General features: G+C 36.0%; 1 protein-coding gene across 7 annotated transcripts in view; it reads left to right on the top strand.

The window, feature by feature from the left end:
* Nucleotides 1-69: 69 nt before the first annotated feature.
* SCLT1 (sodium channel and clathrin linker 1) overlaps nucleotides 70-15,503 on the top strand; it is a 202,189-nt gene continuing 186,755 nt past the window's right edge. For 5 of the 7 annotated variants that reach the window (XR_013446457.1, XM_078069232.1, XM_078069235.1 and 2 more), the window contains exons 1-2: nucleotides 70-680; nucleotides 11,636-11,700. Coding sequence is in view for 6 of the 7 variants with exons in the window: in XM_078069232.1 (XP_077925358.1) it covers nucleotides 647-680; nucleotides 11,636-11,700 (99 nt within the window). In the remaining variant the exon portion in view is untranslated. The remainder of the gene's footprint in view (nucleotides 681-11,635; nucleotides 11,701-15,503) is intronic. The other 2 variants (XM_078069234.1, XM_078069233.1) reach the window with 2 other exon arrangements.

The raw sequence follows: 15,503 nt of genomic DNA, 5'->3' as shown, positions 1-15,503 counted from the left end.
GCCAATGGCGTGTAAGGACTCTAGGAAGCGCGATGACGTAAGCGTTGACGGCCACGTGATGACGCAGACGGCGTTACCGTCTCCAAGGAGCGGTCCGGGGCACCGGTTTCAAAGTCGCAGGGCGGGCCGAGTGGACTTCCGCTGCTGGCCCCGGGTTTCCCCGCCGTCCTGGAGTCAACGCCTCCACCCCAAACGCTCCTCCAAGGACGCCGTCACCCGGCTTCTTGCCGGCTCCTTCGGCTGTCTCCTAAGTGGCCCGATACGACCCCGAGTGACCTGCGGGACGCCTATAGCCACCTGCGTCCCCGTTTACCCGGCCGGGATTCGGGTGAACGTGGAACAAAATTCACTTGGTGGGTCCCCAGCAGACCTGAAATCTGAAGTCTGTTGCCTGAGCGAGGGGCTACGCTGGGACTCGGGAGAAGAAGGCGCGGCGGGGCTGTTGACGCCGCGTGAGTAGGATGCTGATTATACCGCTCGAGTGCTTGACAACCTCCGGAGCGTTGCTTTAGTTTTGTTTTCCCGCACAGCGAGCTCTGGGTTTTTTCTTTTTCGGTGGTGGTGGTGGTGGTGGGGTTTTGTTTTGTTTTTGTTGTTTTTGAAGAAAGTGAAGGTGGTGAAAGCTCCAAACTAAAATTCTATCGAAATGGCCACAGAAATCGACTTTCTGAGAGATCAAAGTAAGCTCCATATTCCTTTATTGAGAATTCTTACATGTAAGGTTTAATGTCGTCATTGCTGACCAACTAATGTTTTTCTAATGCCTGTTTTGTGCATGGAAATTTGTAAAAACTTAAGTTAGCTTTGCAAAAAGCTTGGTAGTATGTATGAGGATGTGTATATACTTAAGCAGAACTGTTTGGTAAATCCTTGTAAGGTTCCTTTAGCTTACATGGGACTCTACTAGACACTAAACATGGTTGTTAAGCTCCTCGCAAGCTCTGGAGAAATTAGAGGGCTAATGGCCAGGAAGAGTTTCCAAGTCTGCCATTAGAACCTGGAGGCACAGTTCTGGCCATTTGTAAAGAGATGTTTATTGAACTCCTGTTTCAGTTATGTACCAGGCTCTATACAGGCAGAGCTGCTGCAAGGATGAGGAGGACAGTTCTACCTTCCAAGAATTTAATTTGAGTTAGGAAATACATAAATTCCATACACTGAAGTGGCAGCAAGTGCTAACTCTTTTGCCTCAGTTTCCTCATAGGGTTGTTGGAATGATTAAATGAGTATTAAAATATGTAAAGGATTTATAATAGTATCTGACACTAAACAAATGTGCTAAACAAATATTAACTGTTACAGGATTATTATTAACTGTGGTCAAAGGAGGTGCCATTTGGGCTGAAATTTGAAGTACTAATATGAATTTACTAGATAAAGAACTGTGTGGGTATCCCAAATAGAATAGTATATGCAGCACTGAGGGGATTAGGAATATGTTTTGTTAAAGATTTGCAAGAAGGTTGGCTTGTATGGAATGTGGTTTATATAGGCAAATAGCAAGTGGAGCTGAAAGGGAAGAATGGGGCTGGATAGTGAAGGGCCTTGTCTGCTGTGTGTTGAGTTTGGACCATTGCACAGGTTATAGGAACCACTGAAAGGAATTCACTTGAGAGTAGCATGATCAAATTGTGATTTGGAAAGCCTGGTATGGCTGTTATGAGGAATATACATTATAGCAGAGTGCAGTTAGGTGACTATTACACAGGAAGTGAACTAAGGTAGTACAGTTAGATTGGAGATTAGGGAATCAGAGAGAATGAGGTAGAGGGCAACTGAGGTTTTTTGCATTAAGCAACAGGGAAGGTAGGAAAAAAGTGCTAAGTTCCATTTTGGAAGCTTTATAAATCAGTGGTTAAGAACTCAACCTCTCGATTCAGTCTGTTTAGGTTCATATCCTGGCTTTATCTCTTTTCAGGTCTTCGACCTTTGGCAAGTTACTTAGCTCCTCTGTGCCTTAGTTTTCTCATTTGTAAAATGGGAAGATTGGCACAATAACCCTCATGGGGTTGTAAGGATTAAATGAGATGATGTAAATAAAGCATGGTTTCTAGTACATATTAAGTGCACTATATACGTATATTATCTAAAATTATTGATGCACTATAATGATACTATAACATTAGCATTATTTCTCAGGTTTGAAGTGGGAATATCTGCCACCCCATAAGGAAGACTGGCTGCCACCATCTTGAGTGGTGGGAGACAGTAGTTGGGTGATGAGTTTGGTTGAGGTGGGGAGGATACCCGAGTCACTCAAAAACTATGAGTTTTAGAGGAATGAGCCAGCCATTTTTTCCTTTTAACTGGACCTAGTGTGCCAGTTACAGCTGAGTGGGTTACCCCAGTAGGCAAAACACCTAGACACCAGCTGAGGTAAATATAGATGGCTTGACCTTCTCCCACCTATTCTAACCTTGTCTACACTGACTTCTTGATCTTGATTGCCTCTTTTTATTTGTTCCATTTGGATTTGGTGTTTCTCAACTTGGCAACCCCTGTGATAAAGCATTAGCTTTACAAATGACTACAGGCAATTCCAAACCAACCATGCTTCTAGTAAACTCCTAGCATATTTCCCACCTCCATCTGAGAAGGGAAATCTGATAGTCCTTGGGGACCTGTTCAAAGAGATACTTGTTTATCAAGCTAAAGAATGAAAAATCATTCTTGTAGTAGGGATTTAGGAAGTGGAGATGAACTTATTTTTTCTTTTCATTCTCTGTGAAGTGTTCTTCACAGAGCAAAAGTTTTTAATTTTGATGAAGTTCTCAATTTGTTCTTTCATGGGTGTCATATCTAAGAAATCTTTGCTTAATCAAAGGCTGCAAAGATTTTCTTCTGTTTTATTCTAGAAATTTTGTAATTTGGGGTTTTACATTTAGATTTATGATCCATTAGATTTGTGATCCATTATGATCCATATTTGATCCATTTTACATTTAGATTTATGATCCATTTTGTATAAGGTGCAAGATAAGGGTCAAAGTTCACTTTTTTGCATATGAATGCAATTGAAAAGACTATCCTTTCTCCATTGGATTACCATTGCACCTTTGCTAAAAATCATTTGGCCTTGGGAAGCCTGGGTGGCTCAGTCGGTTAAGCGTCTGCCTTCAAGTTCAGGTCATGATCCCAGGGTCCTGGGATCAAGCCCTGCATCAGGCTCCTGCTCAGTGGGGAACCTGATTCTTCTTCCTCTGCCACTCCCCTGCTTGTGCTTTCACGCTTGCTCTCTCTGTCAAATAAATAAATAAAATCTTTAAAAAAAAAATCATTTGTTCTTATTTGTGTCCATCCATTTCTGGACTCTGTTCTGTTCCATTGATTTGTTTATCTCTTTGAGCACCAGTATTCCAGTGTTTTGATTATTGCAGCTTTATAGTAAGTCATAGAATCAGGTGATGTTAGCCTTTCAAATTTGTTCTTTTTCAGTTATTTTGGCTATCTTAGGTGCTTTGCAATTCCATATGAATTTTAGGATCAGCTTGTCAATTTCTTAAAAAAGATGCTGAGATTTTGAGAGGCATTGCATTGAATCTATTGATCAATATGTGCAGGATTCGTATCTAATGATATTGAGTCCTCTTATGAATGAAAAGATATATTCTCTCCATTGATGTATCTATTATTTTATTTCTCTTGGCAGTATTTTGTAGTTTTTAATATATAGGTTTTGCACATCTTTTATCAGATTGATCCGTATGTATTCTGTTTTTGATACTATTGTAAATGGTATTATTCTTTTACTTTTGATTTCTAACTTATTATTGCTAATATATAGAAATACATCCTTTTTTTGGAATATTGTACCCTGAAACCTTTTTAAACTCACTTATTCTAATAGGTTTTTTTTTAGAGTTCATCAAATTTTCTGCATAGACATCTTTTCATTTGTTAATACAGTTTTACTTCCTCCTTTCCAATTTGGATGCCTTTCATTTCATTTTCTTGCTTTATTGTACTGGCTAGAACTTCCAGTACAGTGTTGAACACAAGTGGTTGGAGTGGGCATCCTTGTCTTTTTCCTGATCTGAGGGTACAAACATCTGTCTTTCAAAATTAAGTATGATACTATAGATTTTTTGTAGATGTTCTTAAAAGGTTGAAAATATGCCTTTCTATTCCTAGTTTCCTGAGAGTTTATCAGAATGGATGTTGAATTTTTTTTTTTCCAAATGCTTTTTCTGCATTTATTGAGAGGATCAGATTTGTTTTCATTTTTAGTTTGTTAATAGAGTGACTTACATTGATTAATTTTCATATTTTAAGCCTGCCTTACCTCTCTTTTTGGGAAAAACTACTCTTACTCATGTATTATCCTTTTTATATATTATAGATTTGATTTTTTTAAAAGTTTATTTTAAATTTTAATTTTCTATGTTCATAAAGCCTTTTTTCCCCCCTTCTAATTTCTTTGCCTGATTTTGGTATGAGGCAATGCTTGCCTCATAGAATTTGTTGGAAAATATTTTGTTTTCTTCAATTTTCTGGAAAAGTTTAGGTTGGATTGACATTATTTCTTCCTTAAATGTTTGGTAGAACTTACCAGTAAAGCCAACTGGATCTAGAGTTTTCTTTGTGGAAAGATTTTAAACTATAAATTTAATTTATTTAATACATAAAGAGCTACTCAGTAGTCTGTTGTGTACTGTTGTTTTGTTTTTGTTTGGGGTTTTGTTGTTGTTGTTGTATACTGTTGTATACAGAGACCCTCCACAGATTTCATATATCCGGAGTTCTCTCTCTGTGTAGCTCTCTCTCATACTTTACCTTGCCAATTCTAGTTCACTTTGTCTCCACTTCCTTAACTCAGAGAATCGGCCTATCTCTGAGGCCTGCATTTTCCCTCTTTGCGCCATGGACTAGAAAGACTCTCAAGTCATTAAGTTGGAGCAGTCATAGGGTTTACCTTATTTGTTTTGCATCTCTCATCATCATTATCTATTGTCTAGCGTCTTGCAAACCATTATTTCATTCATTTATTTGCTTTTGGTTGTATTGAGTGGGAAGGTGGTCCTTGTTACTTCATGTTGGACATAAGCAGAAGTCTATTCCAGTTACCCTGCTTTTGAAATCTTAAACACAAGTTTCTTACTCCCACTGTAACTGTTCTTTGGTTTCATCAAGACTTCTGTTCTTTGAACTCTTCATTTTCCTCTATTTCCTTAACTCTTTCCCAGCTTGTTTTTACTACTTTCTCTTTTTAAAAAGGTTTATTCATTGGGGGGGGGAGGGAAGAGCGTGTGCACAAGTGGGGTGTGCAGATGGAGAGACTCTCAAGCAGATTCTCCACTGAGCACGGAGCCAGACATGGGGCTCTATCTGACAACCCTGAGGTCATGACCTGAGCAGAAACCAGCTAAACCGACTGAGCCACCCAGGCGCCCCTGTTTTTACTACTTTCTTTACTGTAACCATTGCCTGTAACCATTGCCCATTAGTTCATCTATCAGTAATCTTTTTTTTTTAAGATTTTATTTATTTATTTGAGAGAGAGTGAAAGCGAAAGAGATCATAGAGGGAGAGGTAGAAGCCGACTCGCCATTGAGCAGAGAGCCCGATGCAGGGCTTGACCCCAGGACCCTGGGATCATGACCTGAGCCGAAGGCAGTCGCTTAACTGACTGAGCCACCCAGGCACCCCTCTTTTGTCAGTAATCTTAATATGATTATACTGCTTTTTTGAGTAGCACATACTCAGTAATACTTTATCCCTTGGTCAGTTGTTTAGTTTGCTTTAATAGTTTTCACACCCAACTGTTTGATAACCATAGATAAAAAACTCAACACTCTGGATAAGTACCACCACAGGCTCAAGGTTAACTCAACTAAAAAGTGACTGAGCTGGGATTTGAACCCAGGCTGTCTAGGTCCAGTGTCTATATTCTTAACTTCTACCCAACAAAGAGACTTGCAAGAAAAAAAAATTATAGGCCTGTGCACATAGAAACTAAAGTCCTACATAAAAGGAGCGCTTGGGTGGCTCAGTGGGTTAAGTGTCCAACTCTTGATTTTGGCTCAAGTGATGATCTCAGGTTTGTGAGATCGAGCGCTGGGTCGGTCTCCATACTGGGTATGGAGCCTGCTTAAGATTCTTCCTTTCCCCCCAACTCCACCATCCTGTCTCTCCCTCTCTTAAAAAAAAAAAAAATCCTACATAAAATATAAATAAATCCAGCAATGAATGTGTGTATATATATGTACATATATGTGTCCATACAATTGTCTTCATATTGGGTTCATCCCAGTAATAGAAAGATAGTTAGCATTAAAAAATTATTGAATACAATAAAGACCTAGGTTAATGGAGAAACCATTAACATATCAAATTTGTGGATTAGAACACTCAGTATATTAAATATGTCAGTTCTTCCACAGATTAATGATTAGACTCAATGCATTCTCAAACTTAGTTTTGACAGCATGATTCTACAATCTAGTGGAAGATGGGTGCCTGGGTGGTTCAGTTGGTTAGGCATCCAACTCTTGATTTCAGCTCAGGTCATGATCTCAGGGTTGTGAGATTGAGCCCCACGTCGGGCTCCGTGCTGGGTGTGGAGCCTGCTTAAGATTCTCTCTCTCCCTCTGCCCCTTCCTCCTACCCCCACTAGCTTGCTCTCTCTCTCACGAAAAAAAAAAAGTCTAGTGGAAGAGCTAAGAATAACCAAGAGAGTTTTAAAGAATATCAAGGTGGGAAAATTTATTTGCCAGTTATTAAAACTTAAAAAATCCAATTATTAAATCAATATTAGATTGTCAGATTGATACATACATAGATCAGTGGAGTAAATTAGCACAGGAAAGACACATACATGAAACTTGTTATCTGAAAGAAGAGCAATACAAATCAGTGGGAAAAGGATATTTGGCAAATGGTGCTAGGATAATTGGCTATCCAAATAGGAAGGAAAAAATAATAAAGATACCTTTCTGACATATATAGAAAAATAATCTGCAGGTTGATTGAAGACGTGAATTCTCTTTAAACTTGCAGAAAAAAATTTAAGAGGGTGTCTTTATGATCTCAGGATAGGGAAAGATTTCTTCAATAGATATAAACATTTTGACTAGAAGAAAAAATATATGAATAGAGTACATTAGAGATAAAAACTTGGGTATTACAAAAGACATCATCAATAAAAGACTACCCCAGCTACGGAAAGGGAGAATATATTTACAGTAAATGTAACTGAGAATTGATTAGCATCCAGAATTTAGAAAGTTCGTTCACAAAAATAAATTCATACTAATAGAAAAATGGTTAAAGAATATGCAGGCCATTTACAAAAAAATAAAATTTGAAGAACTACTAAAAAAATGAAAAATGTCAGTCTCATCAGTAACCCAGAAAATGCAAATTAAACAACAGTATAATAAGTATTTGTTGAATGAATGAAGGAAATAAGAGATTTAAGTTACAGTAAAATTTTCTCCAGATTAAAGTCAATCTCTGAGGATTGAATGTGTTTCCCTCAGTAATCCACAATTGACTTCTTTTTTTTTTTTAAGGTTTTATTAATTTATTTGAGAGAGAGCATGAGCGGGGGAGGAGTAGAGGGAGAGGGAGAAGCAGACTCCCCCCTGAGCAGGGAGCCCGATGTGGGGCTTGATCCCAGGACTCTGGGATCATGACCTGAGCTGAAGGCAGATGTTTAACCGACTGAGCCACCCAGGCATCCCCACAATTGACTTTTGAACTTATTTTAATCACTGAGAACTCAGATTTAGTGTTTTTTTCTTATTTGAAAACCCTATCAGGTGGGGGAAAACAAGGTGGTTTGCATTGAAATTATTGTATCCATGACCATAACTCCAACCTCCTCTTGAGACTCATAGGGAATAAGAGTAATAGGCAGGAACCAGATCCTGTATGATGGTAAAATTTTAGTGGGGTGTGTCAAGTAACTATCTTAAAAGTTCTGTGAGTAACAATAAAAACATGGATAATTTCTTCTAAACTCAATAAAAAGTTTAAAACCATTTATGTTATCAGTACTTCATGATTATTTATCAGAATTACATATATTTGTCATATTTCACCACTAAATTATGTGTACTTTCAAGGAAGAAACTAACATAGAATGTATACCCTGTGTGTGCATATTATATATGCATTTTTAAAATTTTTATAATTATAATTAGTATGTATTCCATATATATGTGTGCTATGTATAACATACACAGAAAAGTAAAGAAAACAAATATAAAGCTAAGTGAATGATTACAAGGTTCAAAACTCATATAACCACAACTCAGATAAAAAAAATAGAACATTTCCAGGACCTCAGAAGCCCCTTTGTAATCATAATCTCTCCCTTATCCTCAAAGGTAATTGAAGATAACCAAAGTCTTTAATTTTACACTATAGTTTTGCCTGTATTTGAGCTTTATGTCAGTGGAATCAAAACCATGTATTCTTCTGTTTTGGCTTAACATGATGTCTTTGAAGTTTATCCATATTCTTGTATGTAGATGTAGTTTGTTTATTTTTGCTTCTATAAAATATTCCAGTTTTAAATTTATCATGTTTATCTGTTCTTCTTTTGATGGATAGTTGCAGTTTCCAGTTTGGAGGCCATTGAGAATAATGCTGTTATCAGTATTTTTTGTCATGCCCCTTGATGCTCAAGGGCACACATTTTGGTTATGTATATTCTTAGGATTTATAAATGTTTAATTTTAAAGTTGTACTAATTTACATTCCTACCAGCAGTGTAGGAGAGTTTTCATTATTTTACATTGTCACCAACATGTTCTATAATTTTAGCTCTTTATTGTAATTTTAATTTGTATTTTCCTGATGCCTAATGAGGTTGAGCAGCTTTTCTCCATTTAACCTTTATGTGACGTGCCCATTCATGTCTTCTTAACACTTTTCTATAGGATTGTCTGCCTTTTAATTGATAGTTTTTTGTATATTCCAGATACAAGCCCTTTGTCTATTTTATGTGTTGGAAATACCTTCTCCATGTTTGTGTCTTGTATTTTTACTCTCTTTAAAAGTCTCTTTGTTGAACAAAAGTTCTTAATTTTAATGTGGTTCAGTTTATCAGGTTTTTTTTCCACTTATGTTTAGTGCTTTTTTGTGTTCTGATTAAAAAATCTTTCCCAACCTAAGATTTATAAAGATATTCTATTCTTGTCTAGAATTTGTTTTGGCATTCACAGATCTTCATTTCACCTAGAATTGATTTTTATGGATAATGTTTTATTTTTTATGAGGATATCCAGTTGACCCAGAACCAATTTTAAAAAGATTGTTCTTTTTTTTTCATTTTTTTATTAACATGTAATGTATTATTTGTTTCAGAGGTACAGGTCTGTGATTCATCAGTCTTACACAATTCACAGCGCTCACCATAGCATATACCCTCCCTAGTATCCATCACCCAGCCACCCCATCCCTCCCACCCCCTTCAATCCAGCAACCCTGTTTGTTTCCTGAGATTAAGAGTCTCTTATGGTTTGTCTCCCTCTCTGGTTTCATCTTATTTCATTTTTTCCTCTCTTCCCCTATGATCCTCTGCCTTGTTTCTCAAATTCCACATATCAGTCAACCAGAGAAAGACAATTATATGATCTCACTGATAGGTGGAATTTGAAAAGATTTTTCTTTACCCCTCACTGCTCTGGAGTGCCCCTTCAATCATAATTCAGGTTCTAAATGAACATGAATTTATCTTTGTATTCTTTATTCTCTTCCATTGGTCAATTTTTTTATTTTTATACAACTATCACACTAAATGACTGTAACTTTGTAATAAATCCTGATAACTGGTAAAGCAAGTCCTCCCCCATTCTACTTTTGCAAGAATGCCTTAGCTATTCTTGTTATGTTTTCACCTATATTTTAGAATCAACTTTTAAATTTCTGCAATATCATCTTTTGGAATGTTAACTGAGATTGCATTGACTACCTATAGATCACCTTGAGGAGAACTGCTATCTTCACAATGCTGGCTCCTGTAAACCATGAGTATCTCTGTCTACTTATTTAGTCTTTAATTTCTCTGCTGAATGTTTCGTAGTTTTCTGTACACAGTCTTACACATCTTTTGTTTAAATCTTTTAGATTTATTCCTAGACATTGGGTTTTTGTATGGTATTGTGAATGATGATATCTTTTATTCTAACTTTGTTGACAGTATATAGAAATATAATTAATTTTTGTATATTGACCTTGTATCCGACAACCATGCTGAGGATCATTATTCTAAGACTTTATCTGTGTGTTCTCTGGGATTTACCTATACCTATACATGATTAACTATGGGTAATGGATAATGGTTTTTTTTTCCTTTTCAGTCTTTATACCTTTTATTTCTTCCTTGCCTTATTGCATAAACTTAGACCTCCAGTAGAGTGTGAATAAATGTCAAGAAAATTTGTCCTTGTGTCATTCCCAATTTCCAAGGGAAAGTTTTCAACATTCTCATCCTTAAGTATGATGTTTGCTGTGCGTTTATGTAGGAATCTGTTGTTATATTAAGGAAATTAACTTCTTAAATTCCTGAGGTTTTATCATGAATATATCTTAAATTTCATCAGATGCTTTTACTGTAACTTTTGAGACGATTGTATTTGTTGATCTTTTTGCATGTTTATTTTCAATTTTGGGGGGGTAGGCTTATCTTTATTATTTCCTTCACTTGATGCTCTTTGGGTTTAATATGCTTTTCTTCTAACTTTTTGGGATGGACCTATAGTTCATTGACTATAAGCCTTTTTTCCTAGTATATACAATTAAAGCAATAGATTTTTTTTTGAGCAAGTTTGAGGTATTACATTTTCACTGTCGATCAATTCAGAATACATCCAAATTTGTTTTGTAATTTCTCCTGTGACCCATGGGTTATTAAAAAGTAATTTCTGAACTTCAAAATGTATTAAAATTTTCCCTTTTTGATTTTTGATTAAGCTTCATTGCGCTCTTGTCAGGTAACATACTCTCGTTGGCTTTCAGTCTTTTTGAGAGTTGAGATTTACTCTATTGCTAGCAAATTATCAGTTTTAAATGATCCATGTGATCTTGAAATAATAAGTTTTGTACATTTACTGTGTTCTATGTTTTCTTGATGTGAATAAAAATATCAATCATTTTATGCTTACTGAGAGCACTTGGCTTTTTTCTAGTCCTTCATTTCTAGTATCTCTTACTCACTCCTGTATAATGTGGAATCTTTGTCCTGCCATTTCTCTTCTGTGTGGAGGTTTGTCCTGGAACAGAATTTTAGCCAATTTTCACTATTGGAAAAAATATGGCTATAGTTTATCTTTTCAGTTCACTTCTAGTAGCAGGAATAAAAAAAAAAAGTGGAGAGTATTTTTTTTACTTCTGCTAACCTGAAGAGTAAACCAGGGAAAACAGAATTAAAATGTAAGAAATCAGGAAAATTAGTTCTTTGCAGCTCTTCTTTTTTCCCACTAGCAGTAGGTGGTTGGCTTACGTGTATAGAAGGGCCTTTTCTTAAATTCTGAAAACATGTGTTGAAATTGATGATTCATTTTGAGAAGCAGTGAAGACTAGCAGTTTTGCATTGGATATATCAGATAATAACTACCTTATTTGTAGTTTTTAAATATTGAGCATTAGCCAGTGAACTACAGATTTTTTTTTTTTTACTTTGTTTCAGATCAACTAAATGAAGTACTTAGACGATATCAAATGGAAAATTTTTCCAAATATTCATCAGTGCAGGTATGTAAATTAGTTAAGGTCTAACAAACTTGGTTCAAATTTATATATATATATATATCTAAATAAATAAATTCTATTTAGGATTATTCTCATGTGAAGTTGCCTATAGCACTTTGAAATTTGCTTACAATGGGGATTTTTATAAGGGAATGCTTGTTTTTGCTTAATAAAAGTTCTTTGACCATAGAAATTGCCTTTTTTTCCTGATTTGGAGCTTAGGTATTATGTATGATGTTAAAATGTCTGAGTTCTAAAATGAGAATTCATTGACGTTTTGAAACCTCCTAAAATCTTTTCTTAAGATACATTTCGTAGTAAGCTTTAACTTGGAATTCTCATAAATTATGGCAAGCAAAAACTAAATCAAAACAGTAAATAATATACGGCATTGTTTTAATATTTCTTTCCTTGGGTGCATGTTCTTATTTAAATATTCTGTTAAAATTTTTTTTGAGCAATAAGGTATATTTATTGGTGGACTCTTGAGTTACACAATATTAAAAGAAAAACAGTAGCTCCTATGTTAGTGATAGCACCCTACTGAATTAATAAGGACATGTTTTGCTTTTGACATCAATGAATCTTGTAACCAAAACATATTGTTTTGGGGCACCCGGGTGGCTCAGTTGGTTAAGTGTCCAACTTTTGATTTTGGGTCAGGTCATGATTTCAGGGTTGTGAGATCAAGCCCTGCATTGTTCCATGCTGGACATGGAGCCTGCTTGGGATTCTCTCTCTTCCTCTCCCTCTACCCTCACCCGTCCCTCCCAGTCATGTGCCCTCTCTCTTAAAAAAAAAAATTGTTTTTAAGGTATTAAAAAGGAAGTTGTTTTTAAGAAATTAAAAAGTAATAGTTTATCTTGTTGACTTGACTATACTTATCCTTAAAGATATTAAAGATACTTTCTTTAGTGTAGTCTCAACATTTAGCCTGCTGCTCTATTTTTATTTACAAAGACCAGACTGAGTCCAGAGGGTCTTAAAACTATCCATCCACTATGTTAATCATACTGTTTTTCTTACCTTATTTTGTTACTCATACTTAACTAAGAACTGTTATCATTTAGGTGATGGAGAATCTTTCGTAATACAGCAGCCTCTAAATTTTGTTCAGGTTCTTAGGTTCTTCTGCTTAATGTCATATAGAATAAGCAGGTTCTTCTGCTTAATGTCGTATAGAATATGCTTAAAAGGAGGATTCAAACAAAAGAGTGATTTTAAAGCCTGAGAAGATCTCTGGGCATGGTATTATATCTGCTGTCACTGTGGCTGACTTGTTTATGAAAGATGGTTTTACCAGATAAAACAGTGACTGTGTGTAACCCTTTAGATGCACCTGCCTTGTACATTGTGATTAATTAATTAAAGCCTCATGGTAACATACCACGTAAGGTCAAGTCTTCTCTTATTTAATAGTGTACTCTCCTGTGAAATTATAGCTCCTTTAATTCTCTAAAGGTACATGCTCTTCTTTTACGGGTACTATTCTTTTTTTTTTTTTTTTTTTTAAGATTTTCTATTTATTTATTTGATAGAGACATAGCGAGAGAGGGAACACAAGTAGGGGGAGTGGGAGAGGGAGAAGCAGGCTTCCTGCCTAGCAGGGAGCCCAATGCGGGGCTCGATCCCAGCACCCTGGGATCATGACCTGAGCTGAAGGCAGACGCTTAACGACTGAGCCACCCAGGCGCCCCATGGGTACTATTCTTATAGTCATACAGTCAAATCTTGATTCCTCTCTCTTATTTTTGGTAGTACTGTATTGTTACTGCCTAAGAGTCTTCTGCAGTTCACTGTCTCTTCAGAACATGTTGCTGTCTCAAAATACCAATTCCCATGGGTCTCGCCTTTCACTGCGTAGTTTGCAGTAATGAGAAAGGAGGTGACATGAGAGTATGAGAGAGAAAGAGAGAGATTAATCTGCTTTCTAGCAATAAGGTCCATATCCTTGGCCATATGTAGTGCATTCTTTGGTTCTTCACCCCAGAAACATTATTCTGGTTTCTGAAAAAATGTCCAAGAGGAATTTTTTAATTTGTACTTTTTTCAGTTTGTAGTATTTTTACTTTTTTCTGTTTGTAGACATAGACGTAGGAGGAAACCATTATCAAAGGTTATGTGAAACCCAGGAGCACTGGCTGAGATCTCTTGTCACTAACTTTAGTGATTGCCACTAGCAACAGAAATCCTTCATAAATTTATGTTTGCCCTTTTTGTTCAGCTATGTTTCCCAGGTGCCTAAAACAATTCTTGTTAGTAAAAGCACAATAAATACTTGTTGAATGAATGAAACAATTATATCCCTCCTTTACTTTCCTCCTACCTACTTATCTTCCAACATCATTTGAGCTCTATATGCCGTGTACAGTGAAAGTGGAGATGAAAAAGTCATACAATTTTGTGAAATACAAACAGTTCATGCTTTTTAGTTCTATTTTTCAAGATAAAATCCCAATGAAATGCCCTCCTCCTTGTTCACACTAGGCAAATTGCCAGGACTTGTGTTAAATGAACATACTTTATGAAACTTTTCTATAGAAGAATAAAGCTGCCAGAATTTGATATTTATTTCATGTATTTTAAGTTGGAATTTCAAACTTGATTTTCTGTAGAAACTGTTAATAAGTGATAGTTAAAATTCTTTTGTGCTATCACTATATAATGATCATTTAGGCTTCCCATGGATCAAAGAAAGTTTTGTGAATTGTCTTAAGATTTTTTGGGATAGTATTGTTTCTTAGGGAAATAAATGATACATTAATAATAACTAATGATACATAAATTGTATGGATTTAAACTGAAAGTTGGACTTTTCCAATGTGTAGAATAGCTTGTATATTTAGTATATTTGGTTCATTATACTTTAATAATTCATCTTTTATTTATTTATTTTAAAGATTTATTCGTTTAATTTGAGAGAGAGAGCATGTGCGCGCATGCACCAGGGTGAGGGGCAGAGGGAGAGGGAGAGAGTCTTAAGCAGACTGTGTGCTGAGTACGGAACCCAATGCAGGGCTTGACCTCACAACCTGAGATCATGACCTGAGCCAAAATCAAAAGCTGGAATCGACTTAATCGACTACACCATCCAGGCACCCCCATTCGTCTTTTAAAAAAAACTTCTTAAAATTGTATGTAACCTTCTAAAGATATTTAAATAACAACTAGTTTCTTGAATGATCCCTTCAGGGTTGTTGTAAAATTTAGTTGTCTTTCTTTGATTATTTTGTGTTTTCTATATAAATAAAAAGTATCTCAAGTGGCATTGTTCTCAGAGTGTAGTAGCGGGCACTGCATGACAAATATTGAAAGATTTTAGTCAAGACTGTGGAAAATTTCCCTCTTTTCCGAATTCTTTGTTCCTACCTTCCCCCCCCCCCCCCTTAAATACCTGTCTTTTCTCACTCGTAGGCTGGTTAATTCCTCTTCAAAATCTATGCCATACCAGTACATTTGTGTACTGGTTAGTGTTTTGGTTCTCTTCAAACTTGCTGGAGGGACAGGATGGAATATTAAAAATAAGTTTATTTTCTCTGAAAACTCTCCTAAAAATATCTTCCTCTTCTAGCTTGGGACTGTTTCTACTCATTCTACTTGAACCCAAATTTAAAGTTAAATTGAGATCTAGTCTGCTGGGAAAGAAATGGAACACATAAACTGGAAAGAGGGAAGGAATAAACATAAAAGCATAGTGCCAAGAAGGTGTGAGCTGGTTCTGGAAGGGAAAGACAGTCACAGTGTAAATGTATTGATTGATTCAACAAACATTATTAATTCAGCAAATCTTGAGTGCATGCCTGTGC

This window comes from Halichoerus grypus, chromosome 3, assembly GCF_964656455.1.
Source record: "Halichoerus grypus chromosome 3, mHalGry1.hap1.1, whole genome shotgun sequence".
NCBI lineage: Eukaryota > Metazoa > Chordata > Mammalia > Carnivora > Phocidae > Halichoerus > Halichoerus grypus.
Note: the sequence above shows the minus strand (reverse complement) of the source record. Positions and strands in the feature narration are given on the sequence as shown.